This window comes from Stigmatopora argus, chromosome 14 (assembly GCF_051989625.1).
Source record: "Stigmatopora argus isolate UIUO_Sarg chromosome 14, RoL_Sarg_1.0, whole genome shotgun sequence".
Classification (NCBI taxonomy): Eukaryota; Metazoa; Chordata; class Actinopteri; order Syngnathiformes; family Syngnathidae; genus Stigmatopora; species Stigmatopora argus.
The window spans coordinates 17871408-17898252 of NC_135400.1; the positions used below are offsets into that span (position 1 = coordinate 17871408).

The following is a 26845-nucleotide window of genomic DNA, read 5'->3' on the forward strand; positions in this document are numbered from 1 at the left end:
ATGACAAACTTGAATTGCTTTGACCTGGTGTACGGCATTTGCACTGACAAAATGGCTTACTAATAGCAAGTATGGAGCACGGTGAGCCAGACCTTGACAACGCAGCCCCTTTGACGAGGACTTTTTCCTCTGTTTTGAAGCTCGGCAAACATCGCTAACGGACGTGTCCTTAATCAAGTGTCTCTCTGGTGGCGGGAAGTGGGATCACGTGTGCGTGCGCCCTTTGAGGACAGTAGGAAATTCGACTCACTTCCTCCTTGTGTTCGCGAGCAGGCGGCCGACAGGCATGCTGTCAGTGCCAGGCGCTCCACGCTCAAGGAAGGAACCCCGCTTCGCTTCGACTCGGCCTCTTCTTCGACTTTTTTTTTCCATTGTAAAAGGCCTGGGAGGAGTCGCTGCCCACCAGGAAGTTTGTGAAGGCGTCATGGCCACGACCTAGCCTCGCTTTTTTGGGGAGCCGCTTGGAGGGGGAGGGAGACTTTTCGCGGAGGTGCCGTTGCTACTTTCCGCCCGCCCGCTTTTCAATTGGCCCTGGAAGCAAACGTCCGACAAACATGAAGAAACAGTTTAATCGCATGAAGCAACTCGCCAACCAAACAGTCGGGAGGTGAGTTTTCTTTTCTCTCTCTCTCTTTTCTTCTCTTCTCTTTTCTACGCGACACGGCAGCTGACATATTGTATTTGCTTTCGTCTTTTAATGGCATGAAGCAACACGCGCTGCTTTGAAGTCAAAACGGAACATTTGCCACTTTGTACGTCAGTTTGTAGTTTGACATGGAAAAAAATGGGCCTTAACAAACGTGATCATTCCACCAACAAGACCAAAAAAAAAGGATCAAGTCCATTTGAAGGGGTCGGATGGGCCACTTTTGCCTTCCTACATATGTGGTGTAGGACACGCCCACCTCCGATTTCAACGAGAGTCCAGGCCAAAGTCATGCTGGTGGCGGACCCGAAATGGGACCGGGAGTGGGACTTTTGTTGTTGTTGTTGTTGCTGGATTTGTGTCACCCACCCCGTGATGCGTGGCTGTGCTTTTTGGCTACTGAACGAACAATTGGGCGCAGTCAGCATTTTGGGGATTGTTGACGGCCAGGAAGAGTGAAAGGCAGCTAGTGGGCGGGGCGGGGCGGAGCGGAGCGCGGTGGGGTTGGCTCGGCTCGGCTCCAAGCCCACATAGAACGGGAGGCTGCCATTGACGGGGATAGACGTTCAACCCTCTTTAGACATGAGCTCCAATGCAGATGCTCATTCAAAAGTTTCTTCATCTAAATGACGACTATTTGTCAAATCATCCCCCCTCACCTCTCATTTTGGGAGACTGTTGCTGTTTCCCCCCCCCCCCCCAAAAAAAAAAGTAAGGTGAAATGTTTTGGCCACTCCTCGCAGCTCTTTTCGGGTGCCACTTGGTTTGTCAACCGCAGCGCAGCCCTAACCCTAACCCTCTCCTGTTGCCATAACAAATACGGTGACGGAACGGGAAGCGTGTGTTGAGACACGCTGTAGGAATCTAGCTGCTGGAGTATTTTTCCTGATCTCTCTCGAAACTTTGCTCCATTTCTTCTTCTTCTTATTATTATTGTCAAGTGTCGGCACGTGCCAGCTTTTCCCTAAGCTGGCGTTCTCTTGACAGACAGGTCGGACTGGCTCCACGTTTGGGCTTCTTTGCCCGTCTCCAACGCGGCGTGCAAAAGAAAAGGCACATTTAGTCCGCTTGTTTGTTTTGGATGTTGCATGCCAAACCTTGTTATTTTTTTTCTTCTCTTCTCTTCTCTGCCCAGGGCTGAGAAGACGGAGGTTCTGAGCGATGACCTCCTCCAGGTAAATATGTCACCTGGGCCTTCCGCTTTCAACAAAAGTCCCCCCCCCCCATTCAAACTGTTAAAACCATCGTCTTCAGTCAATGACCTTCTCCAGTTCCATTCGCCGAGGAGGAGCAAAAGTACTCGCGTGTGGGCGGGGGCTTTACTTTTATGAACTTTACGCTTTGGGGTCATTGACGGCGACGGACGTCCGAAGCATAGCTAGTAGCGGCGGCTCACGCCTGGAGGGAAAACCTATTGAAGCCTTGGCAAGTTCCAGCTCGTTCAAGTTGTTTTAGATCCGAGGCGCGAGTATCTTTCCGAGGGGGGGGGGAATAGAGGCAAAGAGGGAAGGAAGCTCGCTGCCTTCCACTTAACGAGCATCGTTGGCTTTCCGGCGTCATATCGCCGCCACGGGTGCGGCCACATGCTAGGGATGAAACGGACGCTCCCGATCTGGGACGTCAAGATGGCAATCTCAAAGCTAACGAGGCCTCCTTTGTTGATTTGAAAAGAGGAAGGGGAAGCGCCTCCTTATACCGTGTGCTCCAGCTCCCCCGTGGGATATCCAAAGTTGAAAAAGAAAGTCCAAAAGACGGGCGGGACCACGGGATTAGTCCTTTCCGCGACCCCTTTCTAGGAGACGATGGACGTGCGTGGCTTCTGCCCGTTGTCCTCCGTAATGACCGGCGCCAGTCACGTTTCACGGGGCCACCCACCCGGCCGTCTGCCTCGCCGCGCTCGACCAATCCGTCTGGACGCCGCCGTCCGCCGTAGCCGACTCGGCGGCGTTTTGACCGGGCGTCTGCTGTCGCCGCTCAGATCGAGAGGCGCGTGGAGCTGGTGCGCTTCATGTCCCACCACACGCACAAGAGGCTGGTGGCTTGCCTGCAGGGTCCCTTGGGCCCCGACACGGACAAAAGACACGTAAGTATCACGTATCGCCGACGTGACAAAGATGGCCGTGCGTTGGACTCTGAATAGATGCTCGTTCATCCAATGAGTGCCAATGAGAGCCGTCGTAGCACGGCTAATACGTGAAGGCCAAGGCCGAGGCTCTTAGTTTGAGTTGAAAACAACGACGACAATTGTCGTCGTTGCCAGAACGGGCGCTCGCTTCTGGCAATGACTTTTGAGATATCTGCCACTTCCAAGTCATTTGAGTTGTGTTTTGTCCCCGTTAGAAAAAACTGCCCCTGACGGCGTTGTCGCAGGCCATGCAAGATGGCGGCGCTCAGCTCGGGGACGACAGCGTGATCGGGTGAGTGAGCGTGGCGAGGAGCGCCAGCCAAAGTCAGATTTGTCAAGTTCACCGCCGCCGTGCCCGCCCGCCCGTCCGTCAACAGGAAGATGATGGAGGCGTGCGGCGAAGCGGAGGGCCGCTTGGCCGGGGAACTGGCGCTGCTCGAATTGCAGATGGAGAGAGACGTTCTGGATCCGCTCAACGCCGTGGCGGAGGTACGTCGTTCTACAGTAATCCATCCGATATCGTGGTTCATGTAAAGCAGACATGGCTGCCATCATCGCAAAGTAGGCTCATCCCTATGAGAACTTTTTTTTCTCAGTCCTAGTAGCAAGAGTGGCTTCCGTTGACCCATTTCGGCGTGGATTTTCACATTTTTATCCACATCAAAAAAGAATAATAGCAGACAAAAATGGCAAAGAAGTCCATTTGCCATAAGTGAAGTGGCGATGATCCAGGCAAGAGCGTAGCTCTGCCGCCACCGCCGTCTTGAACGGATGGTGCTTCTCGCAGGTGGAGATCCCCAACATCCTGAAACAGAGGAAGCAACTGGCCAAACTGGTCCTGGACTACGACTCGGCCAAGACCCGGTGGGCCTTTGACGGGGGACCGGCGCTCGCCTGGGGCCACAAATCCGGCAAATAAGTGACCTTGTTCCGCAGGTGGGTCCAAGCCAGCAAGCCCGGCAACCAGACGGTGGCGGCCAAAGCCGACTCCCTCAAAGACGAGATGGACGAAGCGCTGAACAAAGTGGAAATTTGCAAGGTAGGTGCGAGCGGACACCGCGGCGTGTCACACGCGGCGTGTTTTCTTTCTTTTTTTTCCACTGACTGGCACGTTCCTCGCTCCCCAGGACCAGCTGTCGGCCGACATGTACAACTTTGCGTCCAAGGAAGGAGACTACGCGCGCTACTATCTGACGGTGGGTGCCGCCGCACGCCGCTTCTCCGGAAGACGCCGCCGGGCTCGCCGTTAACGCCGGCGAACCCCGCGACAGTTATTGGAGGCTCAGGCGGACTACCACCGGAGTTCCCTGGCCATACTGGAGGAGGCCATACCCTGGATCCGACACGAGCGAGGTGAGCGACCACGGTGGGAGGCGGAGGAGGGGGCGGGATTTTTGGTTAACGAGCGCCATCCCCCCGGCTCCCCCGAGACTCCTGGACGGAGAAGCCGGCGTTCGGCACCGCCCTGGAGGAGCACCTGAAGCGGAGCAACCGCGAAATCGCTCTTCCCATAGAGGCCTGCGTCATGATGCTGTTGGAGACCGGGATGAAGGAGGAGGTGCGTGCGTTGTGTTGTGTTGTGTTGTGTTGCGTTGCGTTGACCGGCCCGCTCGCAAACACAAAGGACGCAAAAGAGGGCAAATCCCGTCGTTTGTTTCACGGGGGGGGGGGAGATGGCGGACGATGGGACGGTTCCTTGTTTTTGAGCGATCCATCTGCTCTCACCCCGCAGGGCCTTTTCAGAATAGCGGCAGGAGCTTCCAAGCTGAAAAAGCTGAAAGCGGCGCTGGACTGCTCCACTTCGCAGCTGGAGGAATTCTACTCGGATCCCCACGCCGTGGCGGGTAAGGTTCTTCCCGCCCCGGTGGCCGGCGCACGGACCAACGGGACTGGCTTTCCTCCCCAGGAGCCCTGAAGTCGTACCTGAGAGAACTCCCCGAACCCCTCATGACGTTCGCCCTGTACGACGAGTGGACGCAGGCTTCTAAGTGAGGAGGAGGAGGAGGCGGAGGCGGAGGCGGAGTGGAACCGTGGCGGAATTCTCTTCCACCGGCGTGACACTCTCGGCGTGTCTTTCAGCGTGTCCGACCCCAACAAGAGACTCCAGGCCCTGTGGGTGACGTGCGACCGCTTGCCCAAGACTCACAAAGCCAACTTGAGGTGGGTGGCTTTTGGCCGGGCCGGGCCGGGCCGGGCCGGGCCCGGTCCACCACGTCCTCCCGGGTTTTGACGCTGTGCCTTGATGACGCTCTGCTCGCAGGTATCTGGTCAAGTTCCTGGCCAAGCTGGCTCAAGAGCGCGAGGTCAACAAAATGTCTCCCAGCAACATTGCCATCGTCCTGGGTCCCAACCTGCTGTGGGCAAAGACGGAAGGGTGAGGTGACGCCTGTCCCGGCCTGTCCCGGTCTGTCCCGGTCTGTCCCGGCCTTCCTTTGCCAACCCGCTCTCCGCCTCTTCTTCCCGGGCGCCCCCTGCAGGACCCTGGCAGAAATGGCCGCCGCCACCTCGGTCCACGTCGTGGCCATCATCGAGCCCGTCATCCAGCACGCCGATTGGTTCTTTCCGGAAGGTACCGAACCGAGCTCCTCGCGTACCCTAGCCGCCGCCGACAAACCCGAGCGTCCTTTTGCTCCCTCCTCTCCAGAGGTGGACTTTAACGTTTCCGGCATGTTCTCCATGCCCGCCCACCCGACGGCGGCGGAGGCGGAAGCGGACAGGAAGCGCCCCGGCGGCCCGGTGGGGCAAGACGGCGACACTCAGCCCCCCCGCAAAGACAGGTACCTGCCCGGCCTCGGCCCGCCGTCCCTTCCCAAGGCGAGCGGGCGGGGCCCGGCGGGGTCGGCCCGCTACGTGGCGGCCCGCGACTCTGTGGCGCTGGCTCCGAGGCCCGAACTCTGAAGGGGATTGTCGTCGTGGTCGCGCGTCGTGTGCGTGCGTGCGTGCTTCCGTCCGTCGCCTCCCCGAGCTGCGGCCTTTTGTACTTTGCTCCGTTGAGTCATTTCCAATTAAAGTTGAGGCCAGCCTGGCTTCCGCCTATCTCTTTGGGGCAAAGGGGACGTGACGTCGACATCGGTCGAACCCCACCTCCCGTCTTCTTCTCCTGGACGCTTTCTCAAGTCTCGTGTCTGTCTGTCTGTCTGTCTGACTGTGTGTGTGCGTGCGCTCGCGCTTTGCCCCTTTTGGCTTCCTCGCCGTGCTTTGCCAACCTCCAGAACCCATCTGGAGCTCTTAGAAAGAGCAGCGTCTGTCTGGACTCGCCGGCGTTGAGGAAAGCGGGTAAGCCGTCGCCGTCGCCACGGCCGGGATAGAGCCGAACCCTCCTCCCGTGCCGTCCCATTCCAAAGCTTCAATTCCGATTCCGAGGGTGACGTGGACGCTCAAAAGCAAGCGCCGCCGGGCCGGGCTCTTTCCACCGAGCGCCGCCGTTCGAATCCGCCACGCCGAATGGTCCGAGGACAATCCCCGTGGAGCGTCGGCGCCCAATTGTGATCGGCGCCCCCTTCTTTGTTGGCAGTCCCGCCCGGGAGCCGGCGTCCACCCCGCCGACGGCTCAGAGGAACGGTTCGGCCCACCCGGCGGCGGGAGGCACACCGTCCCAGGCGGCATCCAGGGGCCCCAGTCCTCGCATGGTCCGCAGAAGTGAGTGCGACGAGGGGTGCCGTCTCGCGGTCAGATTTTGCCATTTGGAACACGTGTCAGATTGTCTTGAACGCCAGAGGGAGGCGCGGCCTCTTCAAGCGTGGCTCACTGAATCGATAGTATCTAAGAAGCTTGTTTCTCTGATTTTTGTCCACCCAGGCACCAAGAAACCGGCTCCGGCGCCCCCCAAGCAAGCCAGTCCCTTGGCCACCCGAGGCGGCGGGTCCCCGCAGCACCCGGCCGTCACCCCCAGGCGCCCCTCGGGCAAAGAGAGCCCCGCTGGCGCCCCCAAGCACCCTCCCCCGCAGCCGCCCCAGGCGCAAGAGGAGCAGGCGCGGGCGTCGCCCCCGGACACGCCCACCCCGCCGGACACGCCCACCCCGCCGGACACGCCCCCCGACGAGGACCCTCGCCCCGAGGCGGCGCCTTTCCACAGCGGCACGCTCCCTCGCCCCTCCCGGCCGGCGCCCAAGCCGCGGCCGCGCCCCGGCGTGCCGCCGCCCCCCCAGCCCGCCGTGGGCGAGGGCAGCAACGGCCTCTTTGGCTCCTCCTCCTCCTCCTCTTCCTCCAAAGTGATCACAGGTAAGGCTGGAAAAGCCAAGCACGCCTCTTCTTCTTACTGCAAATTCGCTGGGTGGAGTCGCTCGTCGTTGCCAGTTTTTGGATATTTGGGTGGAAAAAGAAAAAAGGAAAAAAGAAACGGTTATCCGTGTATGACCGTGTATGTAACATTGCAGATGTGTGAGGTGAGGTGGCGCCTGTCAAACGGGCTTTGCGAGGCAGGCGACGATGGTAAGACCGAGGCTGGCTAACAAACTAACTGGCTAGCTAATAGGCTAACTGGCTGGCTAGCTAGTGGGTTAGCTAGCTAGCGGGTTAGCTAGCTAGCCCGCTGGCTAGCTTGCTTGCACGCTTTGGACCACTAACTGCCCGTGCGTGTGTAACTACTCACACCGGATAAATACGGCAGCCCGCGCCAGAAGTATGCACGGCACCCCAATCTCACGTCCACCTGTCGGCGCGTCGCGCCACTAACCCGGAAGACAGAAAAGCGCCAATGCCCTTTTTGTCGGTTCCGCGGAGACCATTCCGACTTGGAACCGGGACGGCCACGGACGATCACGTTCCACCGCCCTTGACGGCCACGAACGCCCAATCCGTGTTAGCGGGGTCAGATTGTTCTTGACCGGAGACCCAAATGACCTTTTGGGATGCAAAAAGTAACTCCAATTTGCGCTGGCCAGTCCAAAATGGTCCCCGCCTGCCAAACACTTGATTTGTGTCCCAGGTCATTTGTGCAGCCAACAGCAGTGGGCGAGCGGAACACGTGGCGAGGGGCCCTGCGCCGCGCCGTGTCGTGCCGTGCCGCGCCGCGCCGCTCCAAGGCTAACCCTAAACCCTGATTCATCCAATTCCTCAGGGTTTAGGCTGCGAGTGTATTTGGCAAAATAAGTGCATCTAACACGCAGCTTCCGTGCAGACGGCGGCCTGGACCTCAAGGGGGTGCGAAGAGCCTGGATCCCGGAGGCGTGCCCTCCCGCCGACCCGGACCCGGACCCGGAGAGCACTCCGCTCTGAGCCGCCGCAGCCCGTCTGTCTGTCTGTCTGTCGCCTGCATTTTGTGACATGCGTACCACGCTTTGATGACAATCGGCAAGTCTGGCACTTGTTTCCCCATTTTTGGTTTCTATTTCGTGACAAGCGCTTGTGAAATTGAACCAAAGCAAAGGGGGCTTTACCGTATGGCTTTCTTGCTGCTTGTCCTGGACCAAAAGTGCAATTCCGTTTTGTCTTCCACTGGCACATATTTGCTTCTTTTTTTCCCCCATCCAGAATTTTGGCAAACGGCTACCTTAACTTTGATTTTATCGGTCTGATTCTGTTTGTTATTTAAGCATATATTATTGACTCCCACAACGGTAAATTTCAAATCCCAAACTTTTATTTTGAAACGTCCGACATTCGGCCTCCGCCGTATGACTCCGGATTGATTAAAGTTTGTTCCAAACTCGACAGGTCTGACTAACTCCTTCCATCCGCGCCCCCGACATCCAAATGAACACCCCGGGATTTGTAGGGCAGCTGAAGGGCGGGCGTTTGTCAAAGTCTTAACGCGGCCCTTCCATATTTCCGCATTTGGGCAACCTTCCGCACTTTGGCCTTTGACGCAAGTACGCAAATGATGGCGGCGGAGAGCCATCGCAGAAATAGACAATCTTTTCTTTATTTCATACCTTTCAACTGTATTTTCTAATTCACCCTTGTTTTTGAAAAGATCAACTAGGTAGTCATCTTTTTTTAATTTAATTTTGTACACGGCTTTTGCCTGGATACATCACGTTACTTATGAAATTTTATATGGGGTGGTGCTTTATTTGTATAAAATACAAATCAAATCAAATATAGAGGACATTTTTTAGGGTGGAAATAGGTCAACTTTTTCACAAGATTTCAATCTTGGTCCTGGTCACGCGGTGTGGCAGGAGAAAGCAAGCCGGCGGCTTGGCGTGGCGTGGCTTGGCTTGGCGCTGCGCTCAAGCCCAGTAGCCCACGATGAACACGGCCACACTGAGGCAAAGCAGCAGGTTGGCGTCCACCACTTTTTTCAGACGCGGGTCTTCTCGGAGGTCGGCAGAGGCGGCGGGGACCGCGGGCTCGGAGGGCGCCTCCCTCGGCCTCGGTCGCCGCTCCATCCCGCACAGCCAGTAGAACGTCGAACAGAGCCCGGACGGACGCGGCGCGCCGGCGTCCGGGCCCGAAAGTACGGGGGGCCGCTCCATCGGCTCTGGCGCGGCCATCTCCTGACCGGCGACCTCCGGGGGGACGCGGGGGGCCAATCTCGTGAACCAAGTCAGACGGTCGAGCTAAAAGGCACGCAGGCGGGCAAACACGGCGCCGTCGGAGGGAGCTCGACTTTGGAGCGGAAGGAGGATCCTCACCTGCTCCGCTCGGGGCTTCTCCGTGGCCAGGCTGACCAGCACCGCCACCGTCAGCGTGATGAGCGATAACAACGTGGAGAAGTAGAGGTAATGAAACGACACCACCACGGCGGGCCGCCGGTCCGGCTCGAAGCACGCCGGGGCCGGGTAAATAAAGTCCAAAACCATGCGGGTGCACCCCACCATCAACCCGACGGCCACGCCCCAGAAAGCGCCCTGCCAGGGACCCGACGGAGCGGCCGGCGTTGAGTGAGGGTGGCGACGGCAGCGATGACGACGGCGGCGGCGGCGGCGACGGCGACGGCAACCTTCTCGTTAGTTCGAGTCCAGAAGCAGCCCAGGAAGAAGATGATGGAGACGGGCGGTTGCAGGTAGGTGCTGATGGACTGGATGTAGATGAAGAGTTGCCCCCCTTGGCTGGCTTGAATGACGGGAATCCACAAAACGGACACCGCCACCAGCGCTAGCACGAAAACTCTGAGCGTGGACAAAAGGCTGATTATTTGGGGACCATCCGTCGATGAGCCACGGATGGATTTTTGGGGACCCATCGGCCTCCTCCCGGGCGCCAAACGGTATTCCTCCGCTCCCCGCCCGGACGTCACTCGCGGAGGGCGGATCCAATGACGCACCTCCCGACGATCATGAGCTCCCACTCGGTGGCCCCGGAGCGGAAGGTCTTCCACAGGTCCATGGTGAAGATGGTGCTGGCGCTGTTGAAGACGGAGGTGAGCGAGGAGACCAGCGCGGCGATCATCACGGCCATCATCAGACCCCGCAGCCCTGCGAGCAAAGGCCGACGATGATGCCGTCCGTGCGTCCGTCTCGCTCCGGGAACGAGTTCGACGGGCGGCGACGGCAGCCCACGGGCGACGACGGGAGCCCACCGGTGGGGAGGAGCTCCACGACCAATCTGACGTAGGCGGTGTCGCTGCATCCCAGCGGGTTTTGGCAGACCCGCTGGCAGAGCTCCGGATCGGCGCACGCCACATCATCTGTGGGAGGGGGCGGCGGTCAGCTCGCTCGGACACAAAGGACGGCGGGGGGCGGACGCCGCGTCCCTCACCCGTGTAAAGTATCCTGCTGATCATGCCGGGCAGCATGATGGCAAAGAAAGGCAAAATCTTCAGGTAAGCGGCCAGCAGGGAGCCGCCTTTGGCGTGAGTCAACGTTTTGGCGGCGAGGGAGCGCTGAACGATCACCTGCGTGGGAAAGACGCGCAAACGGCCTCTTGCTTTCGCTCCATTCGAGAGCATCCGGCGCAACCGCGCGGGAGCGATTGCAAACTAATTATGGCCTGTCGCATCTCCGTTGCTACAACTTTTGTATTTTACAATCGGAAACTAAGCGAGGTTTCCCCAAGCGATCGTCGAGGAACGCGGCGTGGATACCGATTGACGTATCCCGACATTCCAGGCGACAGGGTTGAATTTTCGACTCCATGGTATCTATGGAAAAGATTTTGGAGCCAATTTGTACCTGGTCAGAGCACCAATACCACATGGAAGGGACAGACATGCCCACGATAAGGCCGGGCCACGGGAGGTCCGAGTCCACCGGGTGGCGGAAAATGTGGAAGGAGTCCCCTCGGGGGAGGCCGCACGTCGTGTTGGGCGCTCGGAGCGACGGGATGGCTTTCATGTAGCCCTCGAACAGGGCGTCCCAGCCGCCCACCTTGACGAAACCTGCAAGCAAACAGACAGAAAAAGACAAAGACTCCAAGACGGGGCAAAAAGCGGAGCCGTTGGATGGCGGCCTTCGGACGGCGAGCTTACTGAAGGCCATGAGGACGAGCGCTCCCCCGAGCATCACCACCGTTTGAGCCGCATCCGTGTAGATGACGGCAGCCAGACCACCTCGACGACAAGGTAACGCATACAGTTGACAGCGCTAGTCCCCGCCCACACATCACCGCTCTTTTTTTTTTTTTCTCCTTCCCATCGTTGGCCACGGCACGCACGCCTCCTTTCTTGGTCGCTGCTAGCTATTCAAATGCGTCTCCTATTAAAATGTGCCTTTTACCCTCATGCAGTCGTGACCAAATCAGGGCGAAAGACACATTTGAATAGAAGGCACACTTGTTGAGTGGAGCGGGCAAGTTGAAGTGGTGCGTTCACATCCACTGCGAAATGCCCAAATCGGCGGTCCGATGGCGATGACGTCACTACGCTCCCCCCTTTGACGCCTGCTTCCACACCGCCAGTCACGAGAGCAAAAGCTCGGCTGTGCTGACCACCTAGTCGACGCAACGACGACTAAGCCCAACGCTCGACCCTCCTCTGCAACTACACGCTTTTAAGGGAGTCGGCTTAGCGGCCGTTAGCCCTGAGCTAGCGCCCGTTAGCCCCAAGTCAAGGTAATTGACATTTCTTTCAGTCTTTTAACGTCATGTCAAATGTTGTTACAATGTATTTGTTTAAATCACATCTTTCCGAAACAATTAAGTTGGGGTTCATGGTTTAGCGTCCCGGTGCTCGTACGACATTTGACTGGGTGCACCAATATGGCATCGCCAACTCGTGTGGACGCGGCAGCTCTTTCGTCTTTGAGACGTTGGAAAGAGACAACATTGCTCCTTGGCCGCCAGGACCTCATTGTTTCTTGAATATCCAGTTCTCACCTGCCACGGTGTAGAGCGCGGTGACGGCGAGCAGAAGTACCAAGGCCAAGTAGATGTCCCACTGCAACGCCATCTTGATAAACAAGGCGCCGGCGTACATGTCCACCTGTGTGAAAAGACAGGCAAATGGCGCCCCGTTCAAAAGACAATGGCGCGAGCGTCCCGTCGAGTCGCGGAGGCGGAACCGTACCGATATCTTGGTGAAGATGTAAATGAACAAGCTCAAGACGGCGATAAACAAGTGCGTTCTCCTCCCGGAGTATCGTCGCTGCAGATATTCGGGCATGGTGGTCACCTAGGGACGAAACAGCGGCCCAGCGGCGGTCAACCACCGCCCAAAAAGCGGCCCGGCGGTAGCGGCCAGACTTTGAGACGTGGCTCCGTCTCAAAGCCGGCGGCGTCTTACCCCCGCGGCCAGATAAATGGGCAGGAAAATCCAGGCCAGGAGCAGCACCATGAACATCCCCTGTCAGCACGCACAAAGGCAGCAGAGCGCGCTTGAGACGGACGGGAAGACCGCTCGCCCAATCGGAGTAACGTACATTCCACTCGTAGGCGATGGCTCCGATTCCCGCCGCCGCGCCAGAACCGGCCAGCCCGATGAGGTGTCCGCTGCCGACGTTGCTGGAAAAAAGCGAGGCCCCCACCTACGAGGAGAAGGCGGCCGGCTTCAAACGGTGGCGTGGGAGTCGTCGGCCCGTCGACGGCGGCCGTCGTCGGCGGCCCGTCGCCGCCGGGGTCGGGGCTTTCCGTCCACTCACCGGCCACCAGGTCATACTCTTGCCGGCCAGGAAGTAACCCTCTACGGTCCCGCGCTTGGTCCTACACATAGACTGGCGGCCAGGTGGCGGGGGAAAAAGAAGCGAGAGGCAAAGTGGTCAAATGCCCTCCGAGGCGACCCATGACTTTGACGGTCACCCTGTGGCGTGGGAAGTGGGACATGAAAAGTCCCTCCCAAAACAAAGAATGAATTGTTCAAATATCCCAGCGAGCGTTATAAAGAATAAGCGGAGAATTGCCCAGCCAGCGCCTCGTCAACACGGACTAGCGAACTTTCCGCCCGCACGGCATCCGGCCAGGTGGCTTACCCAGAAGCCCACGGCCAGCACCAAGACAAAGTAGAGCACCAGCACGGCGATGTCCACGCCATCGAAAGCGCCGCTTCCCGCCACCGTGGTCATGGCGTCGCCTCGTCGCCTCGTCCTAACGCCGGCTCATCTGGAAAGAATGGCAGTTGCGATTCCCACATGGCGGTTGTCCGCCATTCGTGGAAGAGAAACTGGAGAGCGCAAGAGTTACTAGAAGCGGGGACTTGTTGACGGAAGGGGCAATGTTCGTGTTCTCCACTTTTGACACACCCTCATTTTTTTCGCTTTAGAGACGTAGCCGTGGGAGCGACGACGCCCAACGGACGTGGGATGGACGGACGTAAGGAGCGCCGCCTTGGCGGGCTCGACGTTGTCCTCGCAAGAGAGACTAAACGGCCGAGGTAAGAAAAAGAAAACTCACCTGGCTTCACGTGGCCACGTCGAAAAGGGCAGGTCCGGAAACGGGAACGGGCCGTGGTCGCTTTCGCTGGGCCGGAGGTCAAACTTCACTTTGCACGCGTGTCAGCGATCTCGATAGGTTTATTGGCCCTCCCGTCCTCCCTCCCTCCCTCCCTCCCTCCCGTCGTCCCTCCCTTGCACGCTCAGGAAGACGTGATCGGTGAATGTGAACCAATGAGCCAAGCGTAAAAAAAAAAAGACAGCTTATCTCACTCCCGCTACACAAGATATCTCTCTCTCTCTCTCGCTCTCTCTGCCTCACGGAAAGGGGAGGCAGGCAGCGCCATACGTTTTTTGGCCCCGCTGAGTGGAACGGAAGATGGAATCTTTGTTATGATCATCGAGAGGCAGCAAATGTGTGGCAAAAACTCCTAAAAGGTCAGGACAGCAGGGCGTGCAAAATAAGATTGACGCTACGAACGTCATCAAGTCATTCCAATTCCAGAAGTAGGGACTTCATCAACATCGGGAGGGAAAAAAAACAAAACAAAAGGAACTCTGTGGAAAAAGCCATCCCTTTACTTCACGTCACGTCAATCTTACAGTACGATGAATGAATTCCAATCCATTGGACATTAGGGTTCATGAGAATAAAATGGAGACATTACAAAGGGTTATTTGAATAAAAATGGCAAATGTTCATTTTCCCACCATAACGGTCAGAATTAGCATGAGGCAAGTGGTAGGATGGCGAGGAAAGGCTCCAAATGTGTCACCCTTTTGTCAGTCCAACATCCCTAAACAAATGGGTCCAGTGAGTTGGTGTCATTTAAGACGGAAGAAACAGAAGCGGCAATGGGAGGCGCTGTTTAGCGATACACGGCAGCGGCTAACAACTACGCTCAAAAGGCCGTATTTGGCGCTATCTTCAAGATCCGAGCTTTTTCTTGCCATCAATTCCTATCCTAGCATTGGCGCGCGCGCGTGCGTGCGTGCGTTGGGATCCCAAGTCAGCCTTATTGCACACTGCCCGTTTACAGCTGGGAGGAAAAGTGGATCGGCAAAACTATACATCCAAAAACGTAAGTAACCCTTATCCGAGGCGGAATTCCTATGACGCGCTACATTCAGTGTGGCGGGCTGCTTAAAAAAAACAAAAAAGAAACAGAAAAGAAACATACATTGTTTAAAGCAGGTTTTTGCACAAACTTGCGTTCCATTCCGTGTGCCGTCTTTTAACCTAATGGATGGTACGGAAAGAAAGCGCTAAATATTGCTTGTATAGTGGCTTTGATATTATAGCATCTGGATTCCAAATCCATGGCATGCTAGACCCCCCCCCCCCCCCCCCCCATCACCATTGGCAGCATTGTCCACCTACCGTCTCTACTCTCGTCAAGCCCTACGAGCACACGGTGGCTACCGGGGCGGCGGCGGGGAGGCCGATCCGGGGCCGGCGGGATTTTCCGCCGCCAGCTGCTCGCCGAGAACGCTCTGCGGCAAAGGGAGAGAGGCGGACGGTGGTCAGCGCGAGTGCCGAATGGGGCCCCCCCGGCCCAGCTCTGGGGAACGAGCTCATCCGACTCCCGGCACCGAGCCACAAACCATGGAGCGGCGAGTGGGCTGGCGGAGGCCGGGCCACAAATGATGGAGCACACATTGATGAGGAGTGCTCTCGAAATGGGAAGAAGCTTTGATCCTCACCTGGAAAGTGTGTATGAATTGCGCAAATATGCCAAAGAAGGCCTCCGTGCGGGCGCTCGGGCCGTCCTCGCCGAAGTAGGAGGCCGTTGCGGAGAACTCCTCCAAGGAGCTCTGCTGCAGGGACTCCAGAGACTGCATCGACGGGTGGCTGTTTTCCAGGAAAGTCTGCACGTTTCCCGGTTAAGGGACTCTTTTTTTTTTTTTTTTTTTTTTTTTCCCCCACCCATCTCTGCTTTTAACAAAGCGCCCTCACATTATTTTTTAGTATTGGAATATGCCCCGGTCAAGGATACGCTCATGACAATGGCGAAGCGGTCCTCGGCAGTGGCGGGCATTTTGTGACAGGCCGCGCGGATGTTCTGGATGCTTCCTTGGAGCTCCTTCACATCCGACGCCAAGCTCCTCTGGTTGACTGAGGCGACGGCACCGTTCAAAACGAAAACAAACCAAAACGGCCAGTTGGGGATCTTCTCCGGCTTTCTTTCAAGCTTTTTACCTTTGGCCGCCAGCGGAACCGTGCTCAGGTCTTTGGCAAAATCCAGCACGTCGGGAAAGTGATGGCGCAGGGACTGGACCAGAATGTGCAGGAACGTGGATTTGCCGTCCAGCGTCTTGGTCGTGCTCAACTGCGGCCATGGAAAGAGCGTGCGTGCTTTCTCGGGGGGGAGAGAAAACGCCACGGCAAAGGCCTCGCTCGCCCCCCGTCAAAGCCCAGACGGAGATCCCGTACGTACCTCCGTCAAGAAGTTGATCTTGAAGCCGGTCGTCCTGTCGCCTCGAGGCCGGCTGTCGCTCAAGTAGTTCCCCATGGCCAACACAAACTAGGGAGGGATGGGTTGGGCTCATTTCAATGAAATGGAGCGGCGCCGGCTTTCACGAGACGCCAGCCAATCGGACGGGAGTTGGCGCGCGCTGGTACCTCTAAAATCTTGGCCAGCTTCTTGCTGCCCCTGAGCTCCGAGGAGGCCTCGCTAATGCGGCGGTAGGCTCCTCTCAGCTCTTCCGTCTTCTCCTGCAGCGAGTCCTTGAACAGGAGGCTCTCCAGCCGCGTCTCGTACTCGGGCACGGACAACATCTGAGTTCCAGAAGGAGACCACGGCCCGGGTTCGCCGAGACCCGCAGACGCGCGCCGGCGGTGGGAAAGGGAAAGGGAAAGGAAAAGGGCTCCCTGCCCCGCCTACCTGCAGCACAAAGAGGTCCGGCTGGCCCAGTTGGCCGGGGTCCTCGGCGTAGCGCCGATATCTTCGGAGCTCTTCCGCGTCGGGAGCGCACAGCAGAAGCTGCTTGGCGTGAGAGGGCTGGAGTTTGCGGGCGCCGGTGCACATCAGCGCCTGGCGCAGCTCTCCGTGGGACAGATTTGTGCGGGCTAGCAAAAAGGCTGACGGGCAAACGGCGGTGTGTCGGAGGGACGCCGCGTGTCAACGCACGCCGGCCGCGTCTACCGCACTTACAGACGCCGCGGGCCTTCTCGCGGGACAGTATTTCAATGGCGTCCTCCTTCGGGGGCTCCGGCAACGGCGCTACGGGCGAGAGGAGAGAAGGACGCCGTGCGGCATGCGTGCGGCGCGGCTCGACGATGGACTTACGGGAAGCCTTCCGTGTCCCAAAGTGCATTTCCAGATCCAAATACTTCACCATGTCGTGCAGTTTCTCGTGCTCGGAAGCCACGCCCAACTGGCCGGCAAAACGACAAAGGTTACGGCACCACCGCGAGCGCGCCCGCCGGAGCTTCCCTTCTATTCACCTGGCCCCAGATGGTGCCTTCCGAGTCTTCCAGCTGCTCCCAGCGCAACCTCTTGACACTCATGTGGTGAGACTCCATCCTGGAGAGGGTCGGCCTGGCTACGGGCGCCGGCGAGCGGGGAGGCGGAGGAGGCGGCGCCGCCGGTGCCGCCACCGCCGCCTGCTCCGCGGGGTCGGAGAGAGAGTGGGGCAGCGACTGGGGCTGACTTTCGCTCGGCGCCGCTTTGTGCTGCGACCGCATCAAGTGCTGGGACGGTTGGGAATGCGGACGCCCGCTCTGGGGGGCCGGTTGGGCCTGCTGTCGTTGCGGGGGCGGCGGGCCGAGCCGGGGCAGGGGCCAGAAATCGGACGGGGGCCGGAGGGGCCGGAACGTGGACAGGAGCGGCTGGGATCGGTGGGCTTGTTGCGGCGAGTGGATGGTGTGAATCTGCTGCTGCTGCTGCTGCTGGTCCTGCGGCGGAGGCGGAGGGCTGACCACGTGCTGGATGTGGTGAACGGCGGGGGCCCCCCCCAACGGGCTCAGAACCCGCTGAACGGAACGGGGCCTCTGAGGAGACGGCTCCGCCGGCCGGCCCCCTTGCCAAGACGCCCGGGTCTGCCGCTGGCTCTTCGGACCCCTGCGCTCCTGCGGCGAGGACGCCTCCCGGTGCAGCGTTTCGCTCGAGGAGTGATGACGAGGTTGGGCTCGGCGCGGCGGCTGCCGGGACCGGCCCAGGAGCTCGGCGGAGGAGCGGCGGACCGGTTCGCCGGACGAGGGCTGGGGCCCCCGCGGCGGGGGGCGGGCTTCCCGCAGGAGTTCTGCCGAGGAGTGGTGAGGCTGCCTCCGTGGCATCTGGTGAGCTTGGTGGAGGAGTTCTGTGGAGGAGCACCGCGTCTCGCCCCGCTGTATCCGGGGGAAGATTTCCGAGGACGAGTAGTGGGCGCCGGGCCCCCGGAAGGCCTCGGCGGAGGGACGGAGTGGCCGGGGCCCGGCCCCGGGGCTTTGGCGCCCCGGCTCGGAACGCGGCTCCTCCCCGGGAACGGGCGGCGGGTGATGCGCGGGCGGGGCCGAGCGGGACGGCCGCGCCTGCGCCCCGCCGCAGAGAGAACGGCGAGAGCGATCGGGGAATTCCGACGTCGCCGCCGGCAGCGGCGGCAAGGACCGGTGCGGCTGCCCGAGCGGCGAGCGGGCCGCCCCCTCGGTGACCTGGGCCGGCATGGAACCGTGCCCCTGCCCCTGGTAGATCTGCTGCATCAGTTGCTCCCGGAAGGCCCGCTCCTGTCGTTCCCGTAAGACTTGTTGTTCTCGGAGCATCTGCTCTTCCAACGCTCTCAGCTCCCGGAAGACGTTTTGCTCCTCGTAGGCTCGCCTCTCCTCCAACATTTGCTCCTCGTAGGCCCGCCTGTCCTCCAACATTTGCTCCCGTTGAGACCGCTGCTCCAGGAAGGCCCGCCGTCCCTCCGTGGCCTGGAGCTCTTCGTACGCTTCCCGCCCCTCGTGGGACCGCCCTCCCCGGCGAGACCCCTGCTCTCCATAGGCCCGCGGCTCTCTGGCGGCGGCCTGAACCCGCGCCTCCTCCATCGCCGGAACGACTTTATGGAAAGAGTGTCGTTTGGGCGGCGGGTCGGCGCGAGGAGGAGGCGGGGGAGGCGGTCCGGACTTCCGGCGGACGGGCACGTAAGCCCTCGCCGGGCGTTCGGGCCCGAGGCCCGGCCGTTCCCGCCCTTGCGACGGGGCGGGGGCGGGAGGAGGAGCCGGCGGGTCGTCGAACTGAACGGGGGGGGGCGGGGGCGGACTCACGGGCGGCGGGGGGATGTGGTCGGAAGAGGAGGAATAGGTGAGGGAGGAGGCGCTCTCCTCCCCGCTGCTACTCTGGACCTCGCTCGGGCTGCTGGGCTCCGGAGCCGCCAATCCTCCGCTCTCTTCTTCGTCCGCCCCCGACTCGTCCTCGTCTTCGTCCTCGTTCTCTTCTTCCTCCTCCTCCTCCTCTTCCTCGTCCGGGAAGGCCGTCTCGCTGGCGTCCTGCCGCCGGACGAGACGCGTCACGGAAACCGCCGAAAAGCAACCTCCGCCTTTTGACCTCACCTCTTCGTAGTCGTTTTCGGGCGTGAGGAAGTCGTCGACGATGGCCACTCGCCGGCCCAGCTGCTCGCTCAGCGCGTCCAGGAAGCGATCCGTGTCTTGAGACCGCGGCGGCTCGGAGAAAGTGTATCGTCGTCTGGCGTCACGCCGCGCCGGAGGACTGGAAGGCAAGTCCGTCAGTTGCGGCGGACTGTCCAGGCTCACGTAAGGGTTGGATTCCACGCTGTTCCGACGGCTCGGACAAGGCGGGGGGCTGGCGGGAGGCTCTGGCCAAGTGAGAGTTGGCGCGGGGCTCCTGCTGCCTCCTCCTGCAAAAAAAAGACTAATTGCACTAATTTCCCGCAGGTGGCGGTTTGATTGGGAGTGCGGATGCTCGTTTGTCTCTGCGTGCCCTCCGACCGATTGGCGACCAGTGTTAGGGTGCCGTCCCGACGACAGCTGTGTTAGGCCCCCGGAACCCTTTCAATATGAATGAATAATTGCAGGGACATTCATCAGATGGTCTCTAGACGGACGTAACGTTCTCTCGCACTTTTCACCACCAATGGTACGAGGTCTCGGTCACTACCTGTGTGCGCGGGCGCCGGCTCCGGCGCGGTAGGGGTGGCGGCGCGCGAGGCCGCCTCCGTGTCCGTGTCCAGGAAAGTCTCAGGAGCGGGAGGAGGGCGCGTCTTCAGGGACTTGGACCTCCTGGCCGCGTAGACGTTCTCCAGTTCGGCGTACACGGCCGACAGCTTCAACGGAGAGGGAGGGAGGGAGGGAGGGAGGGAGGGAGGGAAAGGGGGCCGGAGAGGGCCGAGTGAGATCTGCGCGCCGGGCGGCTACAAAAAATACAACAACCTTTGCCTTTCCATTGGAGCACTACGTACGTTTGTCAGGTTGTTGGGAGTCTCGGGGAGCGAGGTACCGTCCCCCGACTGTCTTTCCCCCGGGGTTAACCTGGTTCCCGCCTCCCAAAACGAGTCTGCGTGGAAACCTGAGTGGGGGGTTTAGCGACCAGCCCCGGCGAGCTGACCGTACAACGAACGCGCCACCACGAAAAAAACAGGCGGCGCCACGTACCCGAGCGCGTGCCGACCAACAGGTCGTCCGAGCTCCTCCCCCTGACGCCGCTCCCGTAGGCGCTGCCCGTCACCCGCACGGAGCTGCTGCGGCGATGGGGCTCCTCTGGGCCGGCGGCTGCAACTGCAAGAACCGGGGGCGCTCTGAGCTGAACTTTTGGAAGCTTTCAATACGACAAGCTTTCAATACGACAAGCGTTCAACACGCGGGGCGGGGGCGGGGGCGTGGGCGTGGTCTGGACCGCAAGCGATGAATACGACAACCGGGGGCACGCGGGCCGTTTGAGTCCGTGACGAGAATAGAACCAATTAGCGTTGGGCAAAATGAGTTGGAAATGGGAGGGCCACATTCGAATGGGCAAAGTGCTCTGGTCGCATTGCCCCCGCCCCCGCAAACGCCCCCGCCACCGCCTCCACCGCCGCCTGTTAACGGCAGACAAAAAAGCTGGTAAAGAGGCCAAAAGCTGTAGCGCCACCTGGTGCTCGGAGTCCCAGAAAGCGGGCGATTTTGTCGCGGCAGCATTCCTGCTCCTCGTAGGTCAGCAGCTGGTACACGAACTGCCAGATGGCCTGCTTGGCCGGCGTATCCAGCAGCGGGAAGACGTCCACGATCAGCACGTCCACGTTCCTGCCGCCGACAAAGCCGAGAAGTGGGCCTTTGCTTTGGCTGTCCCACTCGCCGTCCCGCTCGCCGTCCCGCTCGTCGTCCCTCCCACCTGCGCTGGAAAAAGTTCTCCAGAGCTTTGCAGACGGCGTATCTCTCGTGGACGGTCAGCAAGTGCTCCAGCTGCTGCCCGAAGGTGCGGCCCTGGACTCGGATGCTCGGGGGCAGGATCTCGGCCACCCAGCGCAGGGAGCCCAGCGTGGGGGAGCGGGCGCCACCGGCGGGGACGCCGCTCCCCGTGGCCTCCCGCTCCCAGGCATCCCAGGAGGGCGGGCCGTCCTCCACCACCAGGGTGGGTGCGGCGCCGCTTCCCTGCAGCATGGACACCACCTTCTCGTGGGAGGAGGTCCTGCCGGGCCGTGGCGTCCGAGGTTAGCCGCCGGAACCCGCCTTTTTTCCGCCGCCGCCGCCGCCGCCGCTTTTACCTCATGTCCAGGCCGTTGAGGAACATGATGCGGTCTCCCGGTCTCAGGCCCGCCTCGTCCGCCGCGCTGCCTGCACGGTCAGACGGGGCAAAATCGGAGTGCGGGGACTCCGGAAATGGAACGGGATCAGAAAACACGCAGGCGCGTGGCATCCTTTTTGAGCCGCCGGCGCTCTCGCTTCGGAAAGAAGGACGGCGCCGCTCATTTACCGGGAATGACGGAATCGATCCACACGGGAGCGTGACCTCGCAGGGTGAAACCGAAGCTCATGTTTCCCTTGCGCACCCGCACCGTTCTGGATGGAGAAATGGAGCCAGTGAGAAGGCCGGCGAGAAAGAGCCGTGAGCGTCAGACGGGCCGCCGCGCAGAAGCCGCGCAGAAGCCGCGTCTGACGCTTTTACCGCCACGTGGCCCGACCTGCGGTTCGTGGCGCAGGCGCCGGAGCGTCCGGCCGTCAAGGACGCCGTCTTCCTCATCCCGCGGGACGATCCGCCTTCCTCCGCGTGGGCGCGCGGTACGGAAGTGGCGCGCGCCGACGCCGGCAAGTGTCCGGGGCGGTCTTCGCCTCGGCCGAAGCTCCGCCCCCTCGGACCGCCGGCCAGGCTCCGGGAAAGCGCCTCGTCGAAACGCTCCCGGTGCTTCTTGGGAATGAAGATCCTGGCCGAAGGAGGACAAAAAGGCCGGTTTATTGCACGTCCGCCCAACGGAGGACAAGGAGACGTTTTTGGTGGCTTGCAAGGAACGCTGGCTTTTACCTGCAGCCAATGGTTTGAACCAAAATGAAAAGACGCGCTCCTCCCTCTTGAGCAATTTCGGGCGCCTTTGTCGACACAAAAGAAAACTTAAGGTACGGACGGATTTTTTTTCCAGGGCAGGTCACGGACCCGCCCGCCCGGGAACGACGTCGGGCGCGCTCACGCGGGCCACGCAGTGATACGTCCCGAGGCGTCGTCCGGGGTTTCCAAAGCTATTTTACCACGCAAATCCGTGAGCCTAAGCCGGAGTAAGAGGTGCGCCGATGACAAAGGAAGGATTTTGTGCAGCGAGGGCAAATTTTCAGAGCAGACGGCGGCGCTTGTCACGCTTTCACGTCTCCGCTTGCGAGTCGGCGTGAAAAGGGGCTGGTCGGAACGGGATCGCAGTCGAGCCAAAGAGAAAAATAAACTCACCGAAAATGCCTGGCGAGACTCCTTTCTCTTCCCATGGCCCTCGGAGGAAGCGCCGGCCGGCCGGCCGGCCGGAGTGAGGCAAGGCCGCCCCCCCCCCTCGCGTCTATCCTATCCGATCCTAACTTATCCCGGCCGGCCCCTCACGGAGTTTGACAAGAAGCAGAAGCCGTCTCGGTTGGGTGGCAGGCCATCGGATCGCTCTTTGCCGTTAAAATGTTCCCGAGCAGCACCGTTACCCAAGGACTGACTCGGCGAGGGAAGGGAAGGGAAGGGAAGGGAAGGGAAGGGAAGGAGTGAGAACGACGGAGGAGAAGGTGAGATAGCGCCCAGCGGACTGTCACTGTGGGGAGGGGGAGGTGCACATCTACCACTCAAAACAGGAAAATGCCAGTGACAAAGTCAACTGGTCTGATAGAAGACGGATTGGTGTGCTAACGTCTAATCCGTTTGGAGGGGCCACCACCACCACCTGAGCCAGCCCCCGCCCCGTTTCTGGAGCTCCGGCTAAAGTCAGCGAGTGCCCCGTTGGCCTCCGGTCGCTCGGCGCTCATTCTGGACGGAACGAAGCCTCCGAGACGCCGGCCCGGTCCGTCGTCGCGCGAGCGGAACGCGCTGGGGACCTGTGGCGGCACGGGAAAAGGAAATGTATTAAAAGAAGTAGGCTGCTTATAAATAGAACGTCTCCCTCCCGTGGGAGGCTGCGGCAGGCCGGCAGGCAGGCAGGCAGGCAGGCAGGCAGGCAGCCTGGCGGGCGGGCGGGCAGACGTGAGGACGGAAAGACAGACGGAAAGAGAGCGACAGACAGAGACAAGTTGAGTCCAGACTCGACAAGACTTCAAGTCATGGAAATTGGGGTCAAGTCCAAAAGTCTTCCGAAGGAACTAAAAGTGCTCTGAAGCCTCGAGGCTGCGTCCGTCCGTCCGTCCTTTGCTTTGGCCGGCGGCGCACGTTAGCCGCCCACCCTAGCATCGGATGGGCAATTAGCCAAGGGCTTTTAAGGCCAGGCCAGGGCAGTCACCTCTTGTTTTGGATTTTCTTTTGCCATCAGGACAACCAAGACCCATAAGCTGCCATTTTTGGGGCTCCTGTCCCAGCTGTTTGCCGCCCCCTTACCACCTTGTTTTTTTGTTTTTGTTTTTGCTTGCTGCTCCCAATTTGCTCCCCACCAGCTTGGCCTAGCCTGCCATAAAGCAGCCGGCGGTGACCGAAAAAGGCTCCACATCAGTTTGGAGCTTCCTCATTTCAAATCATCTCTCTTCTTAGCTTTTTTCTCCCCGATTCCATTGGTCTTTTTAGCCCGCAATTGAATTGCCGTTGGCTGTCTTGTGTTTTCGGGGGACTTTTCTCTACTTTTTGTGTTTTCAGCATTGAAGAGATTTTCTTTTTACTGTTTACTTTGTGCATGCCTTTAATACCTTTCCTCACTAAGGTGGCTGGCCGCTAAAGCCCATCCCGCCAGCTCCTCCGCCGGGCACTCCCAAACAACGGCCGCAATCACTTGGGGGGAAAGGGGAAAAGAAGCCACTGTCGGACCCAACGAGGCTCTCCATGCCGGTCGGTGCCAAATCCACGCACGGGACGCAGTCCGTTGCAAAGAAGAAGAAAAAAAACAAATGGCCGCGCGCACCGACCGATCGGGCGGCTCGGCGGCGTTTCGGTGGCTCCGACGCCGATAATAAATGCGACGGCCCCTTCAAACGCATTCGTTGCCATCGCCATCGACTTTGAAATAACGGACGTGTTGGAATTAGGAAGGCTCCAAGAAGGGTGTCAACTCCTGTCGTATGTAGACAATCTGACAGAATGTTGACATTGCGTTCATACTAAATGATTCCTAAGCCACTCACCTCAGGCAGCAAGTCATCATTTCCTTCAACCCGCGACCCGAAAAGAAGCGCCACTCTGGGCCGGCACGCGGGACAAAACGCACCGCTCGGGTTTTGTCCTATCCCCCCCCACACCTTTTCTTTTGTGTTGTCAAATCAGCCAGCTTGCAAACACCAATGACGAGGAGGAGAAAACAAGCGGACGGTAGGAAAGAGAGAGAGAGCGAGAGAGAGATAACAACAAGCAAGAGAGAGATGAGAAGCCAGAGAGAAGAAGAGAGAAACTGGGCAGAATTGGAGAAGACAAGGGTAGGCGTGGCGGTCACCTGACGCTTTGGACGAGCCGCCGCTGCTCCGGGTGGGCCAGGATGTCCGGCAGGGCCTCGGCCAGAGTTTCGGCGTCGCCATCGGCGGCGTAGCGCCTCAAGGCGTCCAAGAGCCGCTCCTTGGCCTCGGGGTCCGAGGCCAGGACTTCCTCCACCTGACGACGAGACCCAAACGCCAGACCAGACCGTCCGTCATTGTAGTCTTGTACGCCTCATTCAGGGCGGAGCATCCCCCAACCTCTCTCTCTCTCTCTCTCTCTCTCTCTCTCTCTCTCTCTCTCTCCCATTCTCATTCTCTCACTCTTTCTCTGTTTGATGACTCAAAAAGAGAAATGGATTCTCCAACTCTTTTGCCATACCGAGTGCGTTTCGAGGTTAGCCAGCTCACAAAAGGAATTTCTCTTGCGGCCAATTATGGCAGCGCTCCGGGAAATAGTTACAGTGTCAAAACGCACCCGTCCCGGAAGTGAGTGGCGGCGTAGAGCGCGACAATGAGGGCGCTTTGACGCGCCGCCCGCCCGCCCACCTTCTCGTCGAACTCGGCGGCCTCGCGCGGCCGACCGTCCCCGACGGCATCGGCGCTCTGCGACAGGACCCTCATGCTGCTGCTCAGCCTCTTGGGGCGCCGCGGCACGCTGAGCACGCCCAGCCGCAGCGGCCGACCGCGCGCCGCTCCGATCATGGCCGCCGCCGTCTGGTGACGCTCCACCGGCACGCCGTCCACCTCCATCACGTAGTCCCGGGCCCTGAGGCCGGCGCGGGCGGCGGCGCCATCCATCGCGCACTCCTCCACCGTCAGGGGGCCGTCGCCGGCCAGGGTGAAGCCGAAGCGCCCGTCCGGACCGGGAGCGATGTCCATCTGAAAATGGGCGCAAAGCAAAAGCGCCGCGCCATTTCCTTCACCGCCGCCCGGACCGCCGAGGCTCATGGAGAATGGCGTGCGGGGTGCGGGACGGGAGGCGGAAGGATAGCTGGCCGTTTTGATGGAATGGAAAAAGCTGGCGCACATTCACCTGTTGAATGCGGGACACCACGCCGATGCTGGGCGGAACCGTCTTGAGGCCCCGGGCCAGGGCCACCAGCGCCGGGGCGCTGAGGTCGCCCACGTCCTGGCCCTCGATGTCCACCACCTGGTCGCCCGGTTGCAGGCCCGCCAGGAAGGCGCTGCCGCCCTCGGCCACGGACAGGATGTAGCTGGGCCCGCCGCCGCCCAGCCGGAAGCCGAAAGCTTCGGGCCAGTTTTCGTTGGTCGCGGGGAGACCCAGAACTGCGGCGCCGAGACAACTTTTGCCGTCACGGTACGAGATGGCGCGGTACGAGATAACCCGTTTCCACACGGAAAGATACAGCTTTTCCTTTGACACCCCAGCCCTGGGTAAAAAAGTCCCCCCCCTCTTTACTGCCCCCCCTCTGGTGTTCATTGACCTCATTCTCCCTCCCGGCAAGCTAAAAATGACATCCGAACGCATCAACGCGGCCAGCGGTGAACCATCGCCAACGTTTAAACCGGCTCAGTGGCGTGGACGGCAAGGCGCAAACTAGCACGGCACGCCAATTGGAACAAAAGCAAAGCGTCAAAACGAGAGCGAGAAACTTCCTTTCCATTTGTACAGTTCAGAGAAGTAGAAAGTAAGACAAAGCGAAGAGACGGGGTCCAATTAGGAGGACTCAAGTGGGAAAAGTTAGGAACAAAAGGGGAATTTCAACCAAATTGTCTACACGTTAGGAGAATTAAACCGACACACGCGCGCGGGCAGCGAGTGTCCCAGTGGGAAGCAACGGAACGTCGTCGCCCGTGGTCAACGCGGCTTTGACCGGCATCTTTTTTTGCTCTTTGACTAAAAACATGCGACTCACTCACAGAAGTGGTTGGAAGCGGTGCGGGTTCCCAACTTGCTCTGGCGCAGGGAGAATCGGCCCTTTCTGCTGAGGAAGCGCCGCATCCTCGCCCGGCTGGCGGCGGGGCACGTTCCGGCCAGCCTCGCCCGACTCGGAGGGCCGACGGCCGGGAACGGACGCGGTACCCGGAAAGCCGACGGAAAGCGCGCCCCCCGCCCCCAGAAAAAAAAACCGCCTTCCTCGTACAAAGGAGAAAGAAAGCTCTGCCCGCTCCACTTTCCGCCGCTAGAAGGTGATCATCATCATGACCGGGAACTGGGACATTCAGTTCAGAAATGGTTCTTTGCGAGGAAAAGGTACAGCCAAGCCCCATTTGTCTATAAATACCTTTCCCTACTCACTCGCTCGCTCTCTCTTTCCTTGCTCGTGTGGCCTCTCGGAGGGATGGAGAGTGACCCAGAAACGCTGGCGCCCAACAGCCAGCCCTGGAAACCATTTCCGTCCGCCATGAAACCTCCAGCTTGCTCAAAAGTGGACGGTCAAAGAAGACGGCTTTGGGATCGGGGAGAG

General features: G+C 59.8%; 3 protein-coding genes across 6 annotated transcripts; 1 reads left to right on the forward strand and 2 right to left on the reverse strand.

The window, feature by feature from the left end:
• Nucleotides 1-17: 17 nt before the first annotated feature.
• arhgap17b (Rho GTPase activating protein 17b) lies at nucleotides 18-8423 on the forward strand. The gene is made up of 19 exons (XM_077619792.1): nucleotides 18-607; nucleotides 1782-1821; nucleotides 2625-2729; nucleotides 2987-3063; nucleotides 3149-3260; nucleotides 3559-3635; nucleotides 3708-3810; nucleotides 3899-3967; nucleotides 4043-4124; nucleotides 4202-4329; nucleotides 4504-4615; nucleotides 4678-4759; nucleotides 4851-4931; nucleotides 5032-5145; nucleotides 5249-5340; nucleotides 5416-5548; nucleotides 6286-6410; nucleotides 6570-6992; nucleotides 7891-8423. The coding sequence occupies exons 1-19, from the start codon at nucleotides 555-557 to the stop codon at nucleotides 7986-7988; spliced, it is 2106 nt and encodes a 701-aa protein (XP_077475918.1). The 5' UTR covers nucleotides 18-554; the 3' UTR covers nucleotides 7989-8423.
• slc5a11 (solute carrier family 5 member 11) lies at nucleotides 8417-13600 on the reverse strand. The gene is made up of 14 exons (XM_077619794.1): nucleotides 13058-13600; nucleotides 12731-12802; nucleotides 12512-12616; nucleotides 12376-12435; nucleotides 12160-12264; nucleotides 11970-12075; nucleotides 11125-11205; nucleotides 10829-11034; nucleotides 10416-10551; nucleotides 10237-10344; nucleotides 9982-10132; nucleotides 9658-9826; nucleotides 9350-9565; nucleotides 8417-9274 (listed from the first exon to the last, which is right to left on the reverse strand). The coding sequence occupies exons 1-14, from the start codon at nucleotides 13148-13150 to the stop codon at nucleotides 8945-8947; spliced, it is 1938 nt and encodes a 645-aa protein (XP_077475920.1). The 5' UTR covers nucleotides 13151-13600; the 3' UTR covers nucleotides 8417-8944.
• A 412-nt stretch (nucleotides 13601-14012) lies between these two features.
• On the reverse strand, nucleotides 14013-26631 carry grid2ipa (glutamate receptor, ionotropic, delta 2 (Grid2) interacting protein, a). Of its 4 annotated transcripts, none has more exons than XM_077619787.1 (24): nucleotides 26298-26631; nucleotides 25450-25703; nucleotides 24963-25295; nucleotides 24437-24591; nucleotides 21533-21772; nucleotides 21325-21410; nucleotides 21116-21185; nucleotides 20743-21039; nucleotides 20503-20654; nucleotides 20028-20150; nucleotides 19835-19941; nucleotides 19534-19699; nucleotides 18969-19273; nucleotides 16905-18905; nucleotides 16747-16834; nucleotides 16612-16680; nucleotides 16342-16538; nucleotides 16080-16235; nucleotides 15895-15981; nucleotides 15657-15786; nucleotides 15454-15572; nucleotides 15161-15325; nucleotides 14838-14950; nucleotides 14013-14253 (listed from the first exon to the last, which is right to left on the reverse strand). In XM_077619787.1, exons 1-23 carry the CDS (start codon nucleotides 26377-26379, stop codon nucleotides 14876-14878), a joined length of 5457 nt encoding a protein of 1818 aa, XP_077475913.1. In that variant the 5' UTR covers nucleotides 26380-26631; the 3' UTR covers nucleotides 14013-14253; nucleotides 14838-14875. The 4 variants fall into 4 exon arrangements, with proteins under 4 accessions (XP_077475913.1, XP_077475912.1, XP_077475915.1 ...); XM_077619786.1 differs by having other exon boundaries at nucleotides 14013-14696; XM_077619789.1 differs by lacking the exons at nucleotides 24437-24591; nucleotides 24963-25295; nucleotides 25450-25703; nucleotides 26298-26631 and adding an exon at nucleotides 24132-24169 and having other exon boundaries at nucleotides 14013-14696.
• Nucleotides 26632-26845: the final 214 nt, after the last annotated feature.

What these genes read in the sequence shown, in the direction of transcription:
- arhgap17b (XM_077619792.1), top strand. Translation starts at nt 555, where the DNA reads ATGAAGAAACAGTTTAATCGCATGAAGCAACTCGCCAACCAAACAGTC. An exon ending in CGCTCAACGCCGTGGCGGAG is followed by an intron (nt 3,261 to 3,558) that starts GTACGTCGTTCT and finishes TGCTTCTCGCAG; the next exon opens with GTGGAGATCCCCAACATCCT. An exon ending in ACAAAGTGGAAATTTGCAAG is followed by an intron (nt 3,811 to 3,898) that starts GTAGGTGCGAGC and finishes CTCGCTCCCCAG; the next exon opens with GACCAGCTGTCGGCCGACAT.
- slc5a11 (XM_077619794.1), bottom strand. Translation starts at nt 13,150, where the DNA reads ATGACCACGGTGGCGGGAAGCGGCGCTTTCGATGGCGTGGACATCGCC. An exon ending in GCTCGTCCTCATGGCCTTCA is followed by an intron (nt 11,035 to 11,124) that starts GTAAGCTCGCCG and finishes GTTTGCTTGCAG; the next exon opens with GTTTCGTCAAGGTGGGCGGC. An exon ending in CGTGGAGCTCCTCCCCACCG is followed by an intron (nt 10,133 to 10,236) that starts GTGGGCTCCCGT and finishes CTTTGCTCGCAG; the next exon opens with GGCTGCGGGGTCTGATGATG.
- grid2ipa (XM_077619787.1), bottom strand. Translation starts at nt 26,379, where the DNA reads ATGCGGCGCTTCCTCAGCAGAAAGGGCCGATTCTCCCTGCGCCAGAGC. An exon ending in CCGCCGAGTTCGACGAGAAG is followed by an intron (nt 24,592 to 24,962) that starts GTGGGCGGGCGG and finishes TCTCGTCGTCAG; the next exon opens with GTGGAGGAAGTCCTGGCCTC. An exon ending in GCTTCGCCATTGTCATGAGC is followed by an intron (nt 15,326 to 15,453) that starts GTATCCTTGACC and finishes GGAAACGTGCAG; the next exon opens with ACTTTCCTGGAAAACAGCCA.